The sequence below is a fragment of the Canis lupus genome, chromosome 19 (genome assembly GCF_048164855.1).
Source record: "Canis lupus baileyi chromosome 19, mCanLup2.hap1, whole genome shotgun sequence".
Taxonomy (NCBI): domain Eukaryota; kingdom Metazoa; phylum Chordata; class Mammalia; order Carnivora; family Canidae; genus Canis; species Canis lupus.
This window is the reverse complement of record NC_132856.1, coordinates 43,770,416-43,794,478: the sequence shown is the minus strand read 5'-3', so window position 1 is coordinate 43,794,478 and position 24,063 is coordinate 43,770,416. Positions and strand designations below refer to the sequence as shown.

The 24,063-nt window shown below is 46.6% G+C and overlaps 2 protein-coding genes across 6 annotated transcripts in view; one reads left to right on the top strand and one right to left on the bottom strand.

The window, feature by feature from the left end:
• The window catches only part of LRRC2 (leucine rich repeat containing 2), a 37,614-nt gene extending 33,393 nt beyond the window's left edge, over window positions 1-4,221 (bottom strand). Inside the window, exons 1-2 of one of the 5 annotated variants that reach the window (XM_072786495.1) lie at window positions 2,544-2,659; window positions 2,275-2,357 (exon numbers count right to left, since the gene is read on the bottom strand). The gene's annotated coding sequence lies outside the window, so the exon portion shown is untranslated. Of the gene's footprint in view, window positions 1-2,274; window positions 2,358-2,543; window positions 2,679-4,065 lie in introns of those variants that run through there. The other 4 variants (XM_072786498.1, XM_072786494.1, XM_072786496.1 and 1 more) reach the window with 4 other exon arrangements.
• Window positions 4,222-19,850: 15,629 nt separating this feature from the next.
• On the top strand, window positions 19,851-22,866 carry CRIPTO (cripto, EGF-CFC family member). The gene is made up of 5 exons (XM_072788116.1): window positions 19,851-19,903; window positions 19,990-20,115; window positions 20,922-21,036; window positions 21,119-21,228; window positions 22,394-22,866. Exons 1-5 carry the CDS (start codon window positions 19,864-19,866, stop codon window positions 22,507-22,509), a joined length of 507 nt encoding a protein of 168 aa, XP_072644217.1. The 5' UTR covers window positions 19,851-19,863; the 3' UTR covers window positions 22,510-22,866.
• The last annotated feature ends 1,197 nt before the right edge of the window (window positions 22,867-24,063 follow it).

Below are 24,063 nucleotides of genomic sequence, written 5' to 3'. Positions count from 1 at the left end.
GTCTCCAACATGTAGAGAGCAACTAGCATGGGCCTTGGGCAGCAGCAAGATACAGCTGGTCAAGTAGATAGGCACTTGGAGGGAATAAAGGGAGAGGGGGTACTCCAGCTTGGGCTCCATGGCTCAGAGTGCAAGCCCCCTCCAGTGGTGCCCATGTGCCATACAAAAACATGTGCCAGTCTTGTTTGTGCATCTCAGCTTCAGTGAACAATAAAATAGATTTTGTTTTGTGGATATGATGACTTTAACTTGTACCCACAAATTCCTTGACATTCTCTCCTGTAAAAGGGTAGAGCTTAATTCCTCCCCCCTTGAGCATGGATTGGATTCAGTGACTCACTTCTAATGAATAAAATGTGGTAAGAGTGATGGTGTGCAACTTCTGAGACGAAGTCCCACCAGGCACTCCTCTATCTATTTCTTGGGTCATGCACTCCAGGGGAAGTCAGCCACTGTGTCATGAGGATGCTGAAGTGGCCCTATAGAGAAGCTTCATATGGAGAGGAACAGAGGTCTCCTGTCAGTAGCCATGTAAGTGGAAGCTGTCTAAAGGCAAATCCTCCAGCCCCAGTTGAGCCTTCAGATGGTAGCAGCCCCAGAAGACATCTCAGATGCAACTTCACAACAGGCCCTGAGCCTGGACCACTCAGCTAAGGCATTCTCAAACCTCGGACATAATATGTTTGTTGTGTTAAGCTGTAAGTAAGTGTTGGAGTGGTTTGTTATGCGACAATAAATCATTAATAGAGTGGACAGTAAAATAAGAGCCACTTAAAAGAATCAGTCTCAATTTCTAGAGAAATCTGGTATCTATATCCTGCTGCCTCCTTGATATATCCACTTGGATGTCCCATGCATAGCTCAAAGAAACACAATTCCTTCCAAAGTCCCTCACTTAAAATCTAACCATTCCTGGCTGCCTTAATTCCTCATCTTGACTCCATCATTACCTGGAGGTCACTCTTTTATGCCTTCTGCTTCCTCGGCCCTACCCGCCATATGGTCACAAACACATACACGAGCACACACATTCATTCACACATCCAGTGTATCACCCAGGTCTTAGAAGGCATGCATTTCTCACTACCAGTTAGTGTCACAGCTGGCCTCGTCATGCAGAAGCCTCACAGCTGATGTCCCAACTTCCCACTCGCCCGCATCCAATCCATTTATTACACAACAGTGAGCATCATTTCCCGACAAGAATGAGATCATGCTGCTGCCTGGCTGAAGTGCTCCAGAGACTTCCCTTTGGGATGAGGGGAAGATTCCAGCTTCTCACAGGGCCCAGTGAGATTTTGGCATGATCCACCTTCAAACCCTTTCCTCCTCAGTGTGTCACTCATCCCACATTTCTTCCTACTTCAGGTCCTGAACACACTGCGCCATCTGCCTAGACCCTCTTCCCCCATCTGCCTGGCTTCCTCACATCCCATGCCCCCTGAACTCAGCTTCAGTGTTCTCTCTTCAGCATGGCCTTCATGGCCTCTTTATCCAGGGTAGATCCTCCGGTTATTTTCTCTCTCAAACTGTTGCTCGTTCGCTTTACAGCACACAATACAAGTTGAACTATTTGCTCCTTGGTTTAATTATACTTTGACAGTGGGTTGCACTGAGAAGGGCCATGGTTTATCGACAGAAGCAGCCACCCGAGAAGCCCCAGACGTGGGCTCAGAGTCAGCCACTGACCCTGAGCAGTCACCAGGTGACAGACGGTGACAGACGATAGCCCTGGAGGGGATGTGGGGCCAGGCTCCTGCTTCTGGACCTCAACACAGAAACCCTGCATATTGAGCCAGTTTATGTGGTGTGTATCTCTGTTCTTTGATTCCTGGGAACCCCAAATAACTGACATTATGGACACTCGTCAAATGTAGAAGGATGAATGTCCCTGCCCCTGAGCTCTCCATCTGGAGAGGAGAACAGAAGCTCACAGAGATATATTTCAGTGCTGCGTGCAGATTTGATAATGGGGGCTGAACAAACATTGTAGTGTGAGAAGAGGAACTCCCTCAAGTATGTGTGGGGGGTGGGACTCGGGGCCAACCCACAGGGATCCTGAGGAAGGGGAGAGGGAGTCTCGGTGCAGATTTGCTTGAATAATTGTTCACCCGCCCTCCACAACCCAGGTACATTAGAATCACTTTACAGAGCCATCCACTGTCTGAGCCAGAGGGCATGACTGGAAAAACATGTCCCCTGGCACCAGAACACTCGTTCCCACTCAGAAGACCTATGCCAGGGTTCCAAGAGGGAGGGGGACATTCTACTCACCTAGTCCTCTCCCTTCTGGTCAAACAGCAGACTGGGCAAAGAGAGGTCGAGAGGTTGGGAACAGGCCTCACATCTCTGAAAGTCTAAGGTACAGAGGATCTGAGGGAGGAGACCCAACAAAGCCCACAATACAGGTGCCCAGCCATTCTGGGCACTCCCTCCGCCAGGGTGGCAGAGGGACAGAGGCAAGGCGGGAGCTGTGTCTAGGCAGGGGACACAGTGTATGCACAGCGTGAGGGACAGAGCTGAGGTCGGGGGTGGGGGGTCACCTGAACATCCATGGGGAGAGAGGCCTAGGCCTGTTGCCCCCAACAGCTCTTCAGAGCCCCCAGGGCCACTCTTTCCTCTGGGCAGACCAGCTCCAGAACCTCCACAGCATTCTTCCCCACGTATCCGCCACATGAATAAGACATCTATTGTCAGCCTTGTGGAACTAAGGGGGTGACTATGACTATAGGGATTCCTGGGGACACCAATGCACAGAGAGGACAAGACCATAGCCAACAAGGGGCTTTTGTGACACACAAATCCCATTCAATCCTCACATAAGGCCACTGCTTGGACCCCAGAGTTGGAACCCAGAGTGAGTGTTCTGATAGAAACAGCAGGGTTGCTGAAGGCTAAATGCTGAAGGGAGGTCAGTAGAGTCACGATATTTCAGCTCAATTCTGAATTAAATTACATTTTCTGTCACAAGGTCAGAGTTTCCCTGGGAATATCCATTATTTTTACAGTAAATTTGTTAAACCAGAAAATCCAGGCAGGGAGGCGGAGTCTCTGGACAGGATTAAAAGGAAGGACCCTGTCAGAACCAACCTGCTGGAGGCTAGAGTCCTGCCTCCTCCACTTAGAGCTGCACGTCCCTGAGATGGTCACCTAACCTCTCTGCACCCCAGTGTACTTATCTGAACACGGGTGTGACAGCAGTACCCTGCTCATAAGACTGGGGACAGGATCAGGTGTGATCATTTGTGTCAAGTGCTTAAGACAGTACCTGGCACCTGGTAAAACTCCAAAAATGTCAGTTATTAAAAAGAAAGAAGAAAAGAAATGAAGACAGATATGGTCACCAATGAAATGCAAGATAAGAACAAGAGGTTCATGAACACCCGAGGATTCTTCTGCCCCTGGAATGGTTAGGAGAAGTTCTCTGCGAGATCGCCCCAGTCCCTGAGTTACTGGAGAGAATTTGGTAGAGTCACCAGCACAGCTAAGCTACTTACAAATCCAGATGATTCTCCCCTGGGTTTCCGATCAGTTTCCCACCCTCACCCTCTCCCCAAGGGGATAAGACAGTCTCAGGAGGAAAGACTCCCCCCCCCCACCCCAGATATCAATCATCCCTTTCAGGGCACCCAAGACACAAACAAAGTTGATTTATCTCCCCTAGACAACACTTTGGACCAGAAAGCTCTGAGCTCAGCCTTGGGCACCAGGGCAGTTTACTGGGAAAAATCCACTAAGCAGGAGCAGGAACCTTGGACACCCCCTGCCACAGCAGCAGCCTCTCGGGGAACCACCTGCCCCTGCCACATTTTCTCCTTCTCGACTCAATTCCAGTTCTTGCCCTAAAATGTAGATAAATGCATAATCTGTGTTCCACTGGGAATGTTTACCCCTGTCCTGCCAGGCACGGTGGGACAGATGTAAACAAGGAGGTACTGCCCCCCTCACCCTCCCCAGCAGGTGCCACAAGCCCCCTTGCTCCCATTCCTTTCACAATCCCCCCGGTCTCCAGAGCAGGTGCTCACTTGCTCCTGCCGCGTCCCCACCCCCACGACGGCCACCTACCCGTGACTGCGTGACCGCGCTGCCGCCCCAGCCCCTGCCTGCTGCCTGCCTAGTGGAATCCGGGCTGCAGAGCCTGTTGACGCCGCAGCCGCCACACACTGGAGCCTCCTGGCCTGTGCACTAACGGGCTATATTTGTCAGTGGATAATATGATCTGTAGGACATGTGCTGATAAACGGTCTATCTATTCAATGTGACTCAGCCCGGCATGAGACAAAACGCATTTCAAAGGGGAGGGCTTGGCACAGGGCAAATGACAGGCTGGCCAATGTGAGCCCTATAACCCGGGATTACAGATGGCACAGCCTTTTTCCACGGGCCATCCTGAAGTGTGTTGAGTGAAACAGGCCAGAAAGGGGAAAGGGCTTGTGCTCTTCGCACTGTGAGCTAAGAACCAAACAAAAAGCAGGATCAGAAGGCCATACGACCCAGTGAATGTAAAAGTGTTTTCAGTGTTCAAAGCAATGCTTATCACAGGTCTGGGTTTCACCTTGTTTTTCTTTAAATTTCCTAAAACATATGAATTTAGGTTCTCTTTAATGATTTTATTAATTGGGCAAAGATGCTTTGTTGAAATCCAACACTGTGACAATTTGATAATTAATCAGGAATGGCTCCTACCTCACTGCATCTCCCAGCCCCACTTCCCTCACCCCTGCCTGTTCCAAGAGGTCCTTACAACCACCCCCACTTCTGGGCAACAGACTCCTCATACCCCTTCATCCTAAACAGAAGACCCCCTTTGTCTACTATAGGCATAATAACTCTAATTACAAAATAGTTGGATTTTGAAGGGACTATTTTCTATTTGTTGACATTTATAATTAAGTTATCATTTTATTAATGCAATCCCTGTTAAAATACCAACAGCATTTTTCACACAGCTAGAACAAACAATCCTAAAATTTACAGGGAACCAAAAGACCACAAACGGCCAAAACAATTTTGAAAAAGAAAAACAAAGTTGGAGGTATCATAATTCCAGACTTCAAGCTGCATTACAAAACTGTAATCAAAAAAAAAAAACTGTAATCATCAAAATATTATGGCACTGGCACAAAACCAGGCACATAGATCAATAGAACAGAATAGAGAACCCAGAAATAAACCCATAATTGTATAGTAAACCTTCAACAAAGCAGGAAAGAATATGCAATGGAAAAAAGACAGTCTCTTCAACAAATGGTGTTGGGAAAACTGGACAGCTACATGCAAAAGAATGAAACTGGACCGCTTTCTCACACCATACACAAAAATAAACTCAAAATGGATTAAAGACCTAAATGTGAGACCTGAAACCATAAAGATCCCAGAAGAGAACACAGGCAGTAATATCTCTGGCATCAGCCATAGCAATGTTTTTCTAGATGTCTCCTGAGGCAAGGGAAACAAAAGCAAAAACAAACTACTGAGGTCACATCAAAATAAAAAGCTTCTACACAGTGAAGGAAATGATCAAAAGACTAAAAGGCAACCCATAGAATTGGAGAAGATATTTACAAATGACATATCTGATAAAGGGTTAGTATCCAAGATATATAAAGAACTGACACAATTTAACATCCAAAAAACAACCCAATTAAAAACAGGCAGAAGATATGAACAGACATTTTTCCAAAGAAGACATCCAGATTGGCCAACAGACATATGAAAAGATGCCTAACGCCACTTATCATCGGGAAAATGTAAATCAAAGTACAATTAGACATCACCTCACACCTGTCAGAATGGTTAAAATCGGGATCCCTGGGTGGCACGGGGATTTAGCGCCTGCCTTCGGCCCAGGGCGTGATCCTGGAGACCCTGGATCGAGTCCCACGTCAAGCTCCCTGCTTGGAGTCTGCTTCTCCCTCTGCCTCTCTCTCTCTCTCTCTCTCTCTCTGTCTCTCATGAATAAATAAATAAAATCTTTTTAAAAAAAAGAATGGCTAAAATCAAAAACACAAAGAAATAACAAGCATTGGCGGGAATGAGAAGAAAAAGGAACCCTTGTGCACTGTTGGTGGGAGTGCAAAATGGTGCAGCCACTCTGGAAAACAGTATGGAGTTTCCTCAGAAAGTTAAAAATAGGACTACCCTACAGTCCAGTAATCACACTACTGGGTATTTACCAAAAAAGACAAAACCACCAATTTGAAGGGTAATGTGCATCCCTACGTTCATAGCAGCATTATTTACAATAGCCAAGATGTGGAAGCGGGCCAAGGGTCCATTTTATCCAGCCATAAAAAAAGGGTGAAATCTTGTCATTTGCAATGACATGGTTGGAGCTAAGTAAAATAAGTCAGCCAAATACTATATGATTTCACTCATATGTGGAATTTAAGAAATAAGACAAACAAGCAAAGGAAAAAAGAGAGAGACAAACCAAGACTCTTAGCTACAGAGAATAAACTACTGGTTATCAAGGGAAAATGGGGAAGGGGTGAAATAATTGATGGGGATTAAGGAGCACACTTGCCCGGGATGAGCACCAGGTAATGTGCAGAAGTGCTGAATCACTGTATCGTACACCTGAAACTAATATAACATCGCATGTTACCTATATTAGAGTTAAAATTTTGTTAATAAAGTTGTTTATTTTAATAGGTAAAAAAAATTTTAATTACTGTTTTACTTTTTTTAAAAAGGTTTATTTATTTATATGACAGAGAGAGAGCACAAGCAAGGAGAGTGGCAGGCAGATGGAGAGGGAGAAGTAGGCCCCTCACAGCGCAGGGGGCAGATGTGGGGCTCCATGCGGGGCTCCATCAAGGACCCCGGGATCATGACCTGAGCTGAAGGCAGACGCTTAATGGACTGAGCCACTCAGGCGCCACAATAAATTATCATTTTAAATTACATACCAGATTGATGGAACTAAAATAAATCTCTGGAACAATATTAAATCAGACCTTTAAAGTGTTAGATGTGCTTTTTATTACTTAGAATTTGAATAGTATTTTTCTCTTTTGATAAATAATGTAAGTTTCCTAGTCAGTAATTGTCGCATTTGGTTTTTGTTTTGTTTTGTTTATGGTGTTCTGAACCAAAGAATATAAATTGAAAAGGTAGTTTCAGGTCAAATGCTGCTTAAATACTTTTTCAATTTATAAGAGGGCTAGCTATTCAAAAGCTCAATCGTATTAAAGTTGAAAAATATTTTCCCCCACAAATACATTCAAATACCATGGGCTTCCTTTACGATGCCAGGGTTAGAGAAGCAGGCCATTGTTCAGCCCAGGCTCCTGAGCCTACAATGTGCACCCAAACAGGACTGAGAAATTTAGCAAATAAAAATTCTTTCAGTTACATTTGAATTTCAGATAAACCACAAGTAATTTTTTAATAAAAGTATGTTTCCAATATTGCATGAGTCATACTTAAAAATTATTTGTGGTTTATCTGAAGTTTAAATATTCCTGGGTGTCCTGTATTTTATCTGGCAACCCTCCACCGTAACCACCTAGGATCTTACGAAACTGCAAAGTCTGACGCAGGAGGCCACAGAGGGACCCATAGTCGGTCTCCCTAATAAGCTCTAGGTGACAGGGAAGCTGCTGGTCCGGGGGGCGCCAGAGCACAAGGAGCCCTGAGGCCCTGGAATTAGCACAGTCTGGGGGCAGGGGTACCCAGGACTGGCCCCTTGTGGGAGAGGCCTGCGTCTGTGTGGGCGTGGCCTGTTTGTGTGTGGGCGTGGCCTGCTTGTGGGGGCGTGGCCTGCGTGGACCCCTCCCCCCCAGGAGGTCCTGACTCAAGTCTGCGGTGAGGTCCAGTGATCCATAATTCGGCATGTTCAGTACAGTCGCTTCTGATTCACAGGCAGGGAAATGAATCAGGAAGTACTTTAAAATACATAATGTACTTTTATTAATACAAGGAACTGTTTTTATTGTGTTAAACTCACTGTGTGCAGATGCTCCATCTCTTGGCTGTATCAGGGAAGAAATTCCAGGGGCGTCTGGCTGGCTGGCTGGGTCAGTACAACGTGTGACTCTTGATTTCCCGGTTGTAAGTTTGAGCCCTGCCTTGGGTGTAGAGATTACTTAAAAATAAAATCTTAAGAAGAAAGAAGGAAATAAAGAACTTAGTGTCCGAGAGCCCAAGGGGCAGCAGGTAGGACTGTGCCCTGTGGTCTTCACCTCACCATCCAGGGCCCCCTTAAAGTCTCAACCCTTACAAAGTCTTAATATCACCAACCCCATGGGGCGCCTGGGTGGGTCAGTCCATTAAGCACCTGTTGTGGGCTTAGGTCTTGATCCTGGGGTCCTGGGATTGAGCCCCACATCAAGCCCAGGGTGGACCTTCCTGCTCAGGGGGGAGCCTGTTTCTCCCTCTCCTTCTGCCCCTCCCTCCTACTCGTGTTCTATCTTTCAAATAAGTAAAATCTTTAAAAATATATATATATATATTACCGACCCCAGCTGCTTGCCCAAAGCTGGACGCTTTTTTATGCACTTTAGCTTCCAATGACCTTAGAGCCTCTCACCAATTGTAGACCGCAGCTTCAGTGTCTCCACGGGGAGGCCCACATGTCTGCCTCATTATCCAAGGGGGGGTCCCCCACACAAGCATGTGCAGCCGTCCACAGGGAGACCAAGTGCTCTCCTCACAGCCATTCTGAGCCTAGGATGCCTGTGGGAACACTGAGTCACATGCACTGCAAAGCCTTCTTCCAAGTAAATCCCTGGTGTCACACGCCCGTTGTCCCCATTTCGTGACATAATGATAGAAGAGTGAAAAACCCAAAATGTTATAAACCGATTCATCCTACTGCAGTGACCGTGACCAAATGCCTCCCACTGAAAACTGAGTATGTGGTGAAGGCCCCTGCCTTACCACTTCATGGGTGTCACTAAAAGGCCCCAGCACAGCCTGGGCTGAGGAGGGCTGCTCCGCCTCCGTATTGCAGTAACTTACACTAACTACATGATCAAATGATACTGTTTGGAATACATTGGGTTAAATTAAAATATATTATGACAGTTAATTTTACCCAATTCTCTGTACCTTGCTAATGCCGCTAGCCAGAAAATTGAAACTCACACATGAGACTGGCATGGCTTTTCCATTGGGCTGTGCTCCCCGAGGAACGAAGCCTAGACTGGGGTGACCCCAGTGGACAATCCTGAGGGCTGCTCCCCTTACCACCAGGATGCCCACAGAGAGGGCTAAGACCCCTGGATCAGAACGTGGCACCTTCTCAAAGACTTTCATGTAGTTAGTTTTTCTCTGGGGGGAGGCCAAACCTCTTCCCAAATATAGTCATTCAACTGAAAGAGGCCAGAACGCAGATCTGTGCCAGGTCTGCCACTGTGAGCAGAGTCATCTGTACCCTGGAGGCGGACAACACATCCCTGTGGTCCCCTGTGGCAGTGCGGACAGGATGCTGGCCAGCGCCCCCTGGAGGACAACTTTGTGGATGACTCGGCTCTATTAGGAAAGCCAGGGATGCTTTGGTCATTCCCACTCAGCCAAACTGTAATTATCAAGAATACCAATCTTAAAATTCCCATTTGCAGCTCTTCGTATGTGCTGGTACAATTGGAGATGGGGCTATTTTTCTTTAATTTTTTTAAAGATTTTATTTATTTATTTATGACAGACACACAGAGAGAGAGAGAGAGAGAGAGGCAGAGACACAGGCAGAGGGAGAAGCAGGCTCCATGCTGGGAGCCCGACATGGGACTCGATCCCAGGTCTCCAGGATCACGCCCTGGACTGAAGGCGGTGCTAAACCGGGGAGCCTTCAGGGCTGCCCTTTTCTTTCTTTCTTTTTTTTTTTTTTAATTTCAGTACTATCCTTAAGATTAAAATGAAACACACACAAAGTCAAAGCACAACAAAACAAAGCAAAAAACCAACACACACACACATACACACACCACGAATCATTGCTCACACTTTTGGGGGCCATACAATAAGCCAGGCACAGCGCTAGGTGATTTATGACATATCTAACCTTGGAAAATCCCAGAAACAAAACAGGAGATAAAATGTACCACTGTCCTTAACTAGCAGAAACGACACTCGTCATTTTCTGTTATCTCATCTCACGCTGGCCACAACACCAACAGAGACGCATTACTCCATGCGTTTCACTGACAAGGCTATGAGGTCCAAGGATTCTCTGTTCTCACCCTTGACCTTCTGAGATACGGTGCTGGCTCCAGAAGCCTGGCTATGCTTACTTTATACATGGATCTCTTTTTTTCTAAGCCCTTAGGAAACTAGAAACTGCATAGTGTGCTCAAAGCGGGTCACTACTCGCTCCTGCACCCTCTGCCCCCCTTAGGGCCTGCAGGTCCCCCCGGCCCACCCTCCGCCGCATCGCCACCCACTTCTCCAGCCCCACGGCTGAACATCACTCGAGGACTGCGCGTTTCCTGGCTGCTCTATGGCAACAGTCGCTCCCAGCTTCTGTGCCAGCATTATGTCGCTCTGATGCCAGAGGTCTGCCCAAACCCTCAGACCTGCTCAAGGCATTCTCCTGCTGGATTCTTAACAGTGCTTCTCTAGGACCTGCCCCCCTGCCGGCCTGTAGGTCTCACCGGCCACTGGCATCACCACTGCCTCCCCCATCACACCTCTCCAGCTCAACCACACCCCACCCTGTTCCCTCCTTCAGCTGGACCCAGCCATCCTTTTGTGCCTTAACTCTGCAAGTACCTGTCCCTGTCTCTGACTCCTCCGTCTCTGAAAAAGTGACCCCTTACTCCTTTTGTCACCGCGGCATCAGCAGCACAGACCTGCTAACACTGATGAAATGCATTTAATTACATGTTTATTTCCTCTTGACTGTTCCTTTATTTATTTTTTTTTAAGATTTTATTTATTTATTCATAGACACAGAGAGAGAGAGGCAGAGGGAGAAGCAGGCTCCATGCAGGGAGCCTGATGTGGGACTCGATCCCGATCCCGGGTCTCCAGGATCACACCCCAGGCTGCAGGTGGTGCTAAACCACTGCGCCACGGGGACTGACCCTTGACTGTTCCTTTAAATCTTGGCAGTCATCCTGATGTAGGAAAACAAAGGCAGAAGAAACATTATTAAATTTCCTTACTACCTACAACCCATTGACAAGTCCTTGAAACAGGCAGAGTAAATTTCGTCTAGGGACTCAACTACCTCGATATTGATACCTTACTGAGGGTAAACCGTAATCTTAACCCAATCCCCAGGATCCTGTATGTCTACTTTAATATATAAAAATTCCTTTAGGGCAGCCTAGGTGGCTCAGCGGTTTAGCGCCACCTTTAGCCCAGGGTGTGATCCTGGAATCCCAGGATCAAGTCCCACATCAGGCTCCCGGCATGGAGCCTGCTTCTCCCTCTGCCTGTGCCTCTGCCTCTCTGTCTTTCTCTGTGTCTCTCATGAATAAATAAATAAAATCTTTAAAAAAATTCCTTTAGATCGGATGCCTGAGTGGCTCAGCGGTTAAGAGTCTGCCTTCGGCTCAGGGCATGATCCTGGAGACCTGGGATCGAGTCCTACATCGGGCTCCCTGCATGGAGCCTGCTTCTCCCTCTGCCTGAGTCTCTGCCTCTCTCTCTCTCTCTCTCTCTCTCTCTCTCTGTGTGTGTGTGTGTGTCATTAATAAATAAAGTCCTTGGGATCCCTGGGTGGCGCAGCGGTTTGGTGCCTGCCTTTGGCCCAGGGCACGATCCTGGAGACCCGGGATCGAATCCCACGTTGGACTCCCAGTGCATGGAGCCTGCTTCTCCCTCTGCCTGTGTCTCTGCCTCTCTCTCTCTCTGTGTGTGTGTGTGTGACTATCATAAATAAATAAATAAATAATTTAAAAAAATAAAGTCCTTTAAAAATTTTTTTTAGAAATTTCATTTATCTCTAACCCCCCCCCACCCCAAGATACGTGTTGGCAATCATCCCCCAAGCATATGGCTCACCAATATACATACATCTGAAGAGTCTCATGACTAGGGTGTTATTAGATGGTAATAAGTTACCTTTTCCCAACAACAGCTAGCCCCCTCAAAGTCCTGGGAACTTTACTTCCAAAATTCCTTCGAGACTTACACCATCCCTACCCGCCTCCCAACTTGAAAGTATATAATGGGCCACTTCTCATGACCCCAGTGCAGCTCTTTCTGCCCACAGGTCCTGTCCCTGGGATTTAATAAAACCACCTTTTGCACCAAAGACATCTCAATAATTCCTTCTTGGCTGTTGGCTTCGAGCCCTAATGTCTTCTTAAACCAATCCACCTAGCCTGTTACCTGGCACATGGTAGGAGTAACCAATGAATGAATGTCTGAGTGTTGGTTGACCTGCCTCAGAAGGGAGAGAGATATATAGAAAGACATTGACATTTGTCAAATGCTTCAATGTGCCAGAACTATAGTAGGTATTTATCTAATAAAGATAAGATATAAGATATCTTATAAAATATAAGAAGCCCATAGTAGATAGAGCATCTCTGTGGGACAGGTGTTCATATTCCCATTTTAGGAGGATAATGCAGGATGAGGAGGCCGAGGCTTAGTAATCCCTTTAAAGCAGGTTCAATGTGCCCAGGAGTATGTACTCACCTTCTCCCTTCCGCCAGCCTTCAACATATCTGTTGAGAAACTCCAAGAAGGATGTCCTTGGGTGTTGGCATCAGTGTGGCCTGGAACATGAATACAAACAGCACCCATAAATAATACTTCATAAACAACATCCGTGTCAGTGATGAATCTTGATCAAACTACACCAGAGCCTGTGTAGAGCTCTGAAGAAAATCCACTCCGGAAAACCCGAGTAGTTTATCTGGAGATGAAATACGACAATGGATTTCAGACCTGATGGTTTTTATGAGTAGATAAGGAGAAAGGTAAATACATACTCAGAAATCGAGATGGAAAAAGATGTATTTTTCCCCCATTATTAAAATCTTGAATTTACTGTAGGCTTGCTCTAGTCCAAAGGATCCAGTTCTGGATGAGCTAGTCTGCTCAGTGTCCTGTGCTGTCTTTCTGATTAATTGCCCTTGTGGTCTTTTACTGTCAGATTTGTCATCAATGTGTCTGTTCAGGTACTGTCTCCGTCCATTTGGGCTGCAATAATAAAGTATTGTAGATGGGGTGGCTTATAAACAACAGAAATTTACTTCCCACAGCTCTGGAAGAGGGCAAGTCCAAGATCAAGTTGCCAGCATGGTTGAATGAAGGCCCTCTTCCAAGTGGCAGACTTCTCATTGTTGACCTTGTATCCAATACCCTTGTGAAACTGACTTCTTATGTAAGTGTGCCAGGGCTGCCACAGCAAATACCCCAGACCTACTGTCTTTTATTTTTTTAAAGATTTTATTTATTTATTCATGAGAGACACAGAAGGAGAGAGAGGCAGAGACACAGGCAGAGGGAGAAGCAGGCTCCATGCCGGGCTGCCCTAGACCTAGTGTCTTAAACAATAGATGTTTCTTTTCTCTCTGTCTGGAGGCTTGAAATCCAAGATCAAGGGGTCAGCAGGTTTGATTTTCTGAGGCCTCTTTTCTTGGCTTCCAGGTGGGTATCTTCTCCCTGGGTCCTCACACAGTCTTCCCTGGGTAGCATGCACACATCTCTGTCCTAATCTCCTCTCCTTTTAAGGACATCCATTATCTTCAATTAGGGCCCATCCACATGAGCTCATTAACTACCTCATCAAAGGCCTTATCTCCAACAGTCATTTCTGAGGCTCTAGGGGTTAGGACTTCAACACATAAATTTTGGGACAACCCAATTAAGCTCAGAACCCCTCTCAAGTCCCAGAGTTTATCTCTAGAGTCTTTTGGATCGTCTAACGTGTAGAATAACGCTATTAGTAAATAATGTATTTGTGGGGCCACCCGGGGGGCTCAGCGGTTTAGCGCTGTCTTCAGCCCAGGGCGTGATCCTGGAGACCCAGGATAGAATCCCACGTCGGGCTCCCTGCATGGAGCCTACTTCTCCCTCTGTCTCTGCCTCTTTCTCTCTCTGTGTCTCTCATGAGTAATTAAATAAAATCTTTAAAAATAAAAATAATAATAAGTTTGTGTGTGTGTGTGTGTCCTACAAGAAGGACCAGAGGCTAGCCCATACACAATGGGGCAACAGCATGAGACATTAAAAACAAAAACAAAACCCCTCACAACACATGAGCAAATGATTCCTGATGAAATGGCGTTGTAGAGCAGTAATGTAAGAATGATCTTTTCAATAAGGTGGTGTTGAGTCTTTGTGTAGATTCAATGCAAGGGACAGCACATAGCAATGAATAAAAAGCAAACTTCTACAAACAACATGGATGGCTCTCACCAGCATAACGTTGAACAGAAAGAAGCAGACATACACACACACTTAGCATTATTTAAAGTTCCAAACCATGGAGAAACCAATCTTCGGGATTAGAAATGAGAAAAGCAGTTAGCTTTGGAGGAGTGGAGGTGGACTTCGGGGGCTCTAGTAATATTCTTATTCTTGACCTGGATAGTGGCGACGTGGGACTTTGGAATAATTTATTAACCTACAACCCTTGTTATTTGTACATTTTTATAAGTGTATGATATACTTCAAAAAATAGTTCAAAAGTGTTTGCATTCACTCACTGGGTTAACACAACATCCTCTATTATCACAGTGGCCATGGGTCCGAAGTGCAGCCAGGCTCGGCTGTCTCCAGAGTGGGGCGCACTTCAAAGTGCCCCGGGGCCCTTTGCATACAGGAAGCCTCACTCTAATTGATTTCTGATATTACTTGGGATTTGCATTTCAGCCTCGGACTCCCAGTTGAGCTTAATCCATTTCAAAACCATTAAGAGCTGTGAAGAATGCCCGGATGCAATCACGTACAAAATCCACTTAAGAAGGACTTTTAAATGAGATTCTCCAGGTCTTGTGAAACCAGCTCTCTGCTGGAGCCATGACGTGGTCAGTGGGGCCTCAGGAAGCGACTGCTCCCATCCCATCAGCAGTTTTTTGATAAAGTAAAATGGCACTTGGCATACATTTCTGGGCTTGTCTCACGGCAGGGGGCAGGGGGTGGAGGGTGGTTAGGGAGCAGGAGCCCAATCTTGGAGATCTCTGTCTCCCCCACTGTGTTCAGCACAGAGCAGCCAGTCAGTAAATATTTGTTGACTTCGATTAGAAGAACAGTTTTGGGGGGGAAAGAATTCTAACCCATAACCATGTCCAAAAGTCTCAATCAATCAGACTTTTCCAGTGAGTGCATCAAGATTATCTTCTCTTCTATATGGCGAACTCTCCAGAATAAGTTGCCCAGCATCAGCGAGGTCTGGAGCACTTGGGATTTCTTCTTTCCTTGGTTGTTGGGGGGGAAGGGGCATTCTTTGTTCTATTTCTCAGCTCTGGAAAGCAGGCTGGTTTCCTGTGGTGCCTCTCAAAGGCCTTGCCCTCTCCCCACCTCTCCTCCCACCCCCCATTTAAGAAAGAGAAGCTAAGACAACATTTCCGTCAGCCAGGGATGGGGCAGGTGGAATAAGATTAGCACAGACAGACGCTGCCCAGGAGGCTGGGGAAGCTGGAATTCTGGTAGACCAGGTTTGTAGACCTCCTAGTCTGGGGGAGAAGGCGCAGGGGGAAGGGTCGGTGAAAGACAGGAAAACAAGCAGTTTACAATACAGTGTTGATAAGATAAGGTGAACTCCCGGAGCGGGTGCGGGACGGGGCTCTGGGCTAACCAGAAGCCGGGGAAGTGGCCGGAAGGCTTCCCAGAGCAGATGGCCGAGAAGCCAGTTCAAGTTCCCTCAAAGAACTACCTGCCAGCTCACATCCAAAACAGCCAGGAAAACAATGTAAATCCAAATAATGAGATACTATCCTCATATACAGAATTAGTTAAAAAATATATATATATATATGATGCTTTTTGCAGCCAGCTTGTTAGGAAAGGGATGTGGTGGTGGAGGGAACCAAAGTAGGGGGCGCTTAGAGACTGGTGCAGCCTTCTTGGAAAATGATCTGGATACAATGGAATATCACTCAGCCATTAGAAACGAGGAATACCCACCATTTGCTTTGACGTGGATGGAACTGGAGGGTATTATGCTGAGTGAAATAAGTCATCGGAGAAGGACAAACATATGGTCTCATTCATTTGGGGAATATAAAAAATAGTGAAAGGGAATAAAGGGGAAAGAAGAGAAAATGAGTGGGAAATATCAGAGAGGGAGACAGAACATGAGAGACACCTAACTCTGGGAAACGAACAAGGGGTGGTGGAAAGGGAGGTGGGTGGGGGGTGAGGGTGACTGAGTGACAGGCATTGAGGGGGGCACTTGGTAGGATGAGCATTGGGTATTATGCTATATGTTGGCAAATCGAACTCCACTAAAAGAAAGAAAAAAGAAAAGAAAAGAAAAGAAAAGAAAAGAAGAAAAGAAAGAAAAGAAAAGGAAAAGAAAAGAAAAGAAAAAAAGAAAAGAAAAGAAAAGAAAGAAAAGAGAAAATGGTTTGGGAGTGTCCATCCTTCAACCACACAATTCCAGTGCTAGGAATTTGCTGGAAAAGCTTTCTCCCGCTCAGCAATAAGGCTGTTTGGCTTTCTTATCATTTTGTGCCCCCTGGAGTCCCACTTGCCATTTCCCTCAAGAGCTTTGTCTTTGCACTCACCACTTGGCTAACTGTGTGGCACGGTAGGCTTCCGCTCCAGCCTGTCTCAGCTTTGGGCACGCTCTCCTCAACTTCATCATTTCCAGCTTTTCATGGGACTCTTGAACACTTAGAGGCCGCCCTAGGGTTATTAATTGGCCTAATTTCAATATCATTGTCTCTCGGGAACAGGGGGGCCAGAGGAGAGGGAAAAGACAGGGGAACCACTGGCCAACGTGGGATTGCCACAAACCTTCAATTTGTACTTAAAAAAAAAAAAAGGCAGTGTCTGCGGAGCACAAGGGGAAAAAAGCAAAAGCACCATAACAGGAGGCATGCCTGTACTGTGCTTCCTTTACACTCTGCTTCTTTGCAGTTCCTGGGGTTGGGTGGTTAGCCTTCTCCTATACATCTCCCTCCCCCACATCCAGCTTCCAAAGCTTCTAGCTAAGCTCCCCAGTCTCGACGAAACTCAGCATGTCATTTGAAGCATTTAGCAAGTCAAAAGGCCACACAAGGAGCTGGAGCTCAGAAGGCTGGCTGCTGCTAAAGTACCTGGGCTGCACCCCACCATTGCTCTGATAGGCCCTACTCCCCAGTAAAAATTATTTTAAATCTAATTCCCCTCCAAGATGCAGGCGTGGAAGCAAATAAGGGCTTCTCCCAGCACCTGTGGCCGGTGGTGCACACGCAAGGGACACGGACGCTGCCCATTCCTTCTGCCATGGCGTGAACTTGATGGACAGAGAGAGAGATGGGTGAAAATAGCCCTGGGATCCCTGGGTGGCGCAGCGGTTTAGCGCCTGCCTTTGGCCCAGGGCGCGATCCTGGAGACCCGGGATCGAATCCCACGTCGGGCTCCCGGTGCATGGAGCCTGCTTCTCCCTCTGCCTATGTCTCTGCCTCTCTCTCTCTCTCTCTGTGACTATCATAAGTAAATTTAAAAAAAAAAAATTAGAAAATAGCCCAGAAAAGCCTCATACCGGGGTGCCCGGTAACATTCGGTAAACACCAGGCTTTTCCTTTAGAAATTAGAATTAAGGGACACCCGGGTGGCTCAGTGGTTGAGTGTCTCCCTTTGGCTCAGATCATGATCCCGGGGTGCTGGGATCGAGCCCCGCATCAGGCTCCCCATGGGGAGTCTGCTTCTCCCTCTGCCTATGTGTCTGCCTCTTTCCCTCCCTGTCTCTCATGAATAAATAAATAAAATCTTCAAAAAGAAAAGAGAAATTACAATTAAATGTTATTTCTTACTACTCATGACTTGGCACGAATTACATCATCTGGAGCACACAGACGTTAGGGAGGAGGGTGGACTCTGGCTCAGGATCACACCTCTCCAGCCGCAGCCTCCAGGGCTCCCAGGAACCACCAAATAACCACATGTAGGGGTAACACAGAACCCAGAATCGGGGGTTAATTCCGGTGTCATGGGGAGCCAGGGGGAGACTCCACATGCAATTTGGGCCTCTTGGAATTTACTTACACTCATTCAGGGGGGTGGGAGTGGGGGGTCAGGATCCCCCAGGGCCCCCGGCAACCCTGAACTTCCCTCCATCCCCAGGGCTCCCTAGTCTTGTTCCTCCCACCAAGGAAGACACACTCTACTCGGTCACCTGAGGACAGACACCCAGGGCCAGCCAAGCACCGGGCTCTACACGCCTATTTTGGGGGAAAAAAAAACAATGATGAAAGCAAATTTCAAGTAGAACTTAGCCATAAAATACCAAACTCCTTGACCATGGTGTTGAGGACTTCTGGGTGAAAGCAATTGCTTTCTCCCACTCCTCCAATCTGGAATCACCAATTGGACAGAACAATTGAGTTGCCTTTTTTTTTTTTTAAGAATAAATCTGATTTTTTTTTTTTTTTTTTTTTTTTAAGCAGCAACTAATGATAGAGACGTTAAGGCCAGTTAATCAGTTTAACAAGACCACGCCTTTTCCATCTCACTTTGTCCCAGGGCCTGGCCGCCCCTCACCTCTGCCCTGGAGAGGCCGTGCCTGGTGATGGGCGTGGGTCTCCGCCTCCGCGCCCACCTGCCGGCCCTCCCTGCCTCCCTCGTGGTTGCTGAGGAAGGAGAGGCCGCTGGCTGGGCTGGCTCCCCGGCTGAGGTCAAAGCATTCCTTAGGACCCAGCTCGGTTATGAGCCCCCCGTCTCTCGGGACACCCTGCTCCTGCTCCTCCTAAGACCTTCTGGGGAAAGCATCCTTCTCTGAGATACTCTTCTTGCCAAATCCCCATTTTTCATTTCATGAAATTCATGTTTTCCTTTGGGTATTTTAGCAACGACCATGAATGCAAGCCATGCTGACATTCTTTCCCCCTGACTCGTTAGAACCTCTGGACCTCAGAAAGATGGAGCGCTTCTCTTGCAGGTATGAACCCACCTTGACTATGAGCTTCTGATTACCAGAGCCTGCCAGCTTCGGAAATCGTGTTCTACTCCCTGTCGTTTGGCACAAACCTTAAAGGGCTGCCGACAGCAATGCTGTTTCTCCCGAAAGACCTGGAACTTCATGCTTGTGGTTCCATCCAGCTTTGCCATTGGCTTTTAACATTTACGGTCGGGTTGATGGCGCAGCCTGGGAGATGACTAGCATTTTCCTCTCTTGGGTAAGAAAAGATCAATATTAACAATCAAATTTAAAAATCTGCTGCTAATAAATAAATAAATAAAAATAAAAATCTGCTGCTGAGAAGTTTAAAGGCATAGATTCAGTATTTGCCAAACCATGAGGAATAATAGGGGGTGATTTGTTTTATCCCAAAAATCTCTTCAAGGACTGGTTTAAATGAAATAGTTTATAAAATGTGATTCATTGATTACACAGGATGTCATGCAGTCATTTTATTTATTTTATTTTTTTGTCATGCAATCATTTTAACATTCTCCTATGAAGAACTAAGTACAGAAGAATACCTGTTCTGTGAAATCCAAACTAAAAGATGTACGCCGACTTAAGATTATGTGTCGAGGAGGACAGAGCCTCAGAAGTCTTGATACATATAGAAAAGAACTGGCTTTTAGGTGTTGTTTATTCTCATCATTTTTCTTGATGTTGCTACATGAACTAGCCATGGAAAAGGAAGGAAAGAGCCTGGTGGGACTATATAATTCCTCCCTAGTGATCTGTGGTCTTGTCCTTGAGATGGGAAGACCTAGGTGTTAACTGTTAACTCAAAAGGTTTTATTTGCCTTGTTTTGCTAATGGATGTCTGATTTCATCTTTCCAGGGTGATTTTGATTATGACCATTTCCAAAGCGTTTGAACTGGAATTAGTTGCTGGTGAGAGACCTTTTGTTATTTCAATCAGCAGCAATTTTCACAGGGCCTGAAATCCTAAAACCCACTGGTTGATTTTTGTCATTAAGGGTTGGGCCACCGTGAACTTTCGAGGAGAGAGCCGCCCTTAAGAGATGGCAGTGTCTGGTCCCGGGAGGAGCCTGCATTTCATCACCGGGCTTCCCACTTTGTGCCCTCCATAGGGATCCAGGACAGTAAGACCACCTGCCTTAGGTCCACAGCATGCTATCACCGTCCTGGTCCTTTGTGTTTCCTATCTTTCTGACGCTCTTTTCCCCAAGTGGCAACCTGATTCTGGAGCTGGGTGGATGGTTGGACTGGTCTTGGCTCTGGAGGCCAGATCGGCAGCGTGTACTTCACCTCCCTGGGAAGCACGCAGTTTTTCTACTGATTCCACTGCACTTGGGGGCTCTGGGAACCCCTGGCCTGAGCATGAGAAAGCTTTCTGAGGGCACCTGGGTGGCTCAGACGGTTAAGCGTCTGCCTTCAGCTCAGGTCAGGATCTCAGGGTCCTGGCATCAAGGCCCGAATTGGGACCCCCACTTGATGGTGAGCCTGCTTCTCCCTTTCCCCACTCTCTGCTCATCCTCTCTTTCAAATAAACAAACAAACAAATAAAAAGCTTTCTCTGCTCAGAGGCTCAGGTAGCAAAGCCACTCTAAAAAGCAAGAGTGTAGGCACCTGGGTGGCTCTGCAGTTGAGCATCTGCCTTCGGACCAGGTTGTGATCCTGGGATCCCGGGATCGAGTCCCATATCAGGCTCCCCGCAGAGAGCCTGTTTCTCCCTCTGCCTATGTCTCTGCCTCTTTCTGTGTCCCTCTCATGAATAAATAAATCTTAAAAAAAAAAAAAAAAAAAAAAAGCAAGATTTAAACATCTCTAAGCACTGGGGAACCCAAGCCCTTAGCACTGTATTAACCTTCACTTCCAGGGTTTAGCTTTTCAGTACCCACCCGCACCCTGCCCTCCCTCAGCCACCTCTTCTTAACTTATATTCCAGGTAAGGAGTTAAACAAAACTTGCTGTCTGAATGGGGGAACCTGCATGCTGGGATCCTTCTGTGCCTGCCCCCCCTCCTTCTATGGTCGCAACTGTGAGCACGATTCTCGAAAAGAGTAAGCCATCAAAGGGGGTGGGCAGAGAGAAATAGGGGCAGGAGTTAAAAACCATATGCATCACTTTATCCGTTCTTTCCAGGAACTGTGAGTCTGTGCCCCATGACACCTGGCTGCCTAAGAGATGTTCCATGTGTAAATGCTGGCGCGGCCGGCTGCACTGCTTTCGGCAGACATTTCTACCAGGGTGTGGTAAGTAGACAGTCCCATCTTCTGTCCTTTCAAGTTATAGTTAGTTGCCTGTGGCCAGTTGGCAAAGGGAAGTCTCTCCTCTGAGTCATGGCTTGCTGGGTCCTGGCAGCCCAAGTGCTGCTTATAAAAGCATTGAGGGCTTCAGATGGGGTGGTCACATTGGCGTCCCTCAGATTAACTGCCTCAGAAATGTCACCTTCCAGGTGGAGTTATGTCAGGTCCATCTGACATTTTATAGTGTGTGAGCTTCTACTATGGGAAAGAAACAAGACAAAGCTTGGCCTCATAAACACCAAGAGGGTGCTGTTGGGCTTTCCTTTTCTTTGGGCAGGGAGACCCAGACCAGCTCCAGAATGACCACTCCCAACTCTGGGCCCTTAAATTCCACCAGAGGCTCCACCCACCTCCCTCACTCCTCAGGAACCTCATCCTGGATCCTCAAGGAGGCCGGCGTGGACCCCTCTGTGAATGGTCTCAACCTTGTCACCTTGTGAATTTTTATTGATTTGAGGAAAACAGTAACAAGAAGAACAGGGACCCAGAGGAGAGGGTTCTTGCCCTGCCTCAACCCTGAACCAGATTTCTGGGCCCACCCAGGTTCAGAGGCCTCTCAGAGTTCTCACCCTGTGGATGTTAGAAATTGCACATGGTTAGGGCAGAAATAAGTGAAAGCAAATGCTTCACTTGAGTACAAGAGGGGAGCCCTGACCTGGACAGGGATGGTGGCTTTTCCACTCGCCTCCTGGATGCCAGGCCCAGGATAGGTGTTTGGTTAAGTGTGAATGGGAAGACTGCATGGGCAGAGACCATATTTTCCTCCTGGATCTTGGGACCCCAAGTGGGCTGTCTCCTAATCGATACCTAACCAAGTCCTGTTGCACCCCTGCCATCAAAGGTGTTGCCGGCTGGGGTGAATTTCCAGGTGTGAGAGCACGTGTCCAGGGAAAATCCAAGTTAACAGTAGGTCCACAGCAACTTTGGCTGAAAAAGCTTTTCTCCAGGGGAGTCTGAAGTCCATATAATCCATATACTTGGCCCCATAAGCATACTGTACTCATCAAATGTTGAGTCCCAACTGATTTTTTGGCTGGTATAGATATGCCACATGGGCAGGATAAACTGCTGGAGGGATGTCCTTTAATGACCCAGTGTCCCTACCTTTCAGATGGCCACGTGATGGATGAGCACTTCCTGGTTTCCAGGACTCCAGAATTAACACTGTCTTCGGGCACCACTTTTTTGCTAGCTGGCATCTGCCTTGCTCTACAAAGTTACTGTTAGTGGACACTTGCATATGCAATATTTGTTATGCAAATTTCATAACCTGTAAAGGCTGTCACTCCAGTGTCTTAACTAGAGATGATCATTTGGTCATTGCCTTGAAATAGTGAATAGATTTTCATCATGGTCCCTAATGTTACCTTAAGGTACCAACTACTTTCTTCTGCCCTGCCCTCCAAAAAACATCAGCCATAGGGGCAGCTGGGTGGCTCAGTCGGTTAAGCGTCTACCTTTGGCCTGGGTCATGATCTCAGGGTCCTGGGATTGAGACCCACATTAGGCTCCCTGCTCAGTGGGGTATCTCCTCTCCTCCAACTCTCTCTCTCAAATAAATAAATAAAATCTATTTTTAAAAAAGTCAGCCATATCTACACTATGACCAAGATCTGTTTCTTAATACATGTATCTCTACCACGCGTTTCTTACTATTTTCCTTAAACAGTTGAATTCTATCTTCAAATTATTAAAGGTTACTCCTAACATGGACCTGAGTTTAAAGTTTTGAGTAGAGTTGATCAAAATCAATTAAGACCTTATCTTTAATAGAAAAAGAAAGGAAGCCTCTGTAAAGAGAGCAGGCAAGAGGGCAGGAAGCAGATGTTGAAGTATTAGAAGTGCAGGTGTATACCAGGGAGACAGGGTAGAAAAGAGGAAGCAAATGGGAGAGAGATTGGGAAAAATAAAATGAACCACTTGGTTGATGATTAGATGAGCCCAAGAAGCAAGTTAAAAAGCTAAGTTGAAAGGCAAGTTCCTATCGTTCATAGAAAGCTGTAGAAGACAAGGACACTCCTTTTTTCTCAATGCATTGTAGAGAGAACAAAGTTTTCCTTGGGAAAAAAAAAATCTCTCTAAATTTCCCCAACAAGAGAGCTTAATAGGTTATGTTTTCTCCATACCTTACAAGTATATTGACTGTTGCAAAAGAGAAAACGTTCACAATAGATTTACTTGTAAACCAGGTGATAAAACTATATATTGTAAAACCCACTTTAAAACTACTTTGTGTATGTGAGTATGCCCAGTAAAAATGGGGAATATATTGACTGAAATGTGACCTGTGGTTATTTCTGGGCTGTGCTGTGTCAAGTGCTTTGTGGCGGTAGGTTTTTTCCCCTCTGTACTTCTGTGTTTTCCACAGGGAGGGGGTCTGGGATGCCATGACTACCTGAGGCTAGAATCTGAAATAACTGAGAGAGCCGAGACCTCAGACCCAGTGTTGTTTCTGGCTTTGGTGTCTGTTCTCTGCTGTCAAGCACAACATTTGTTTCCATTATTTAGGTACTACATGGTCCCCAATTCTTGTTTCTCCAAATTAGTGCCCTACAGATGCGAAATTCCAAAGGAGTGGAAGTTTTCTGCACTATCCAGTGGCTGGAAGGTAAAATGAGATCAGCAGGATGTAGGTGCACCTCAAAGAGCTCAGGGCATGGGGGTGGACTGCCTGGTGTGGAAGGCAGGTCTAGCCACTTACTTGTGGGGCAGGGGAGCCCCCATTTCTCAGTCTGAACTGGAACCGGAGTTAGTTTCCTACACCAGTGTTTTAGAACTACA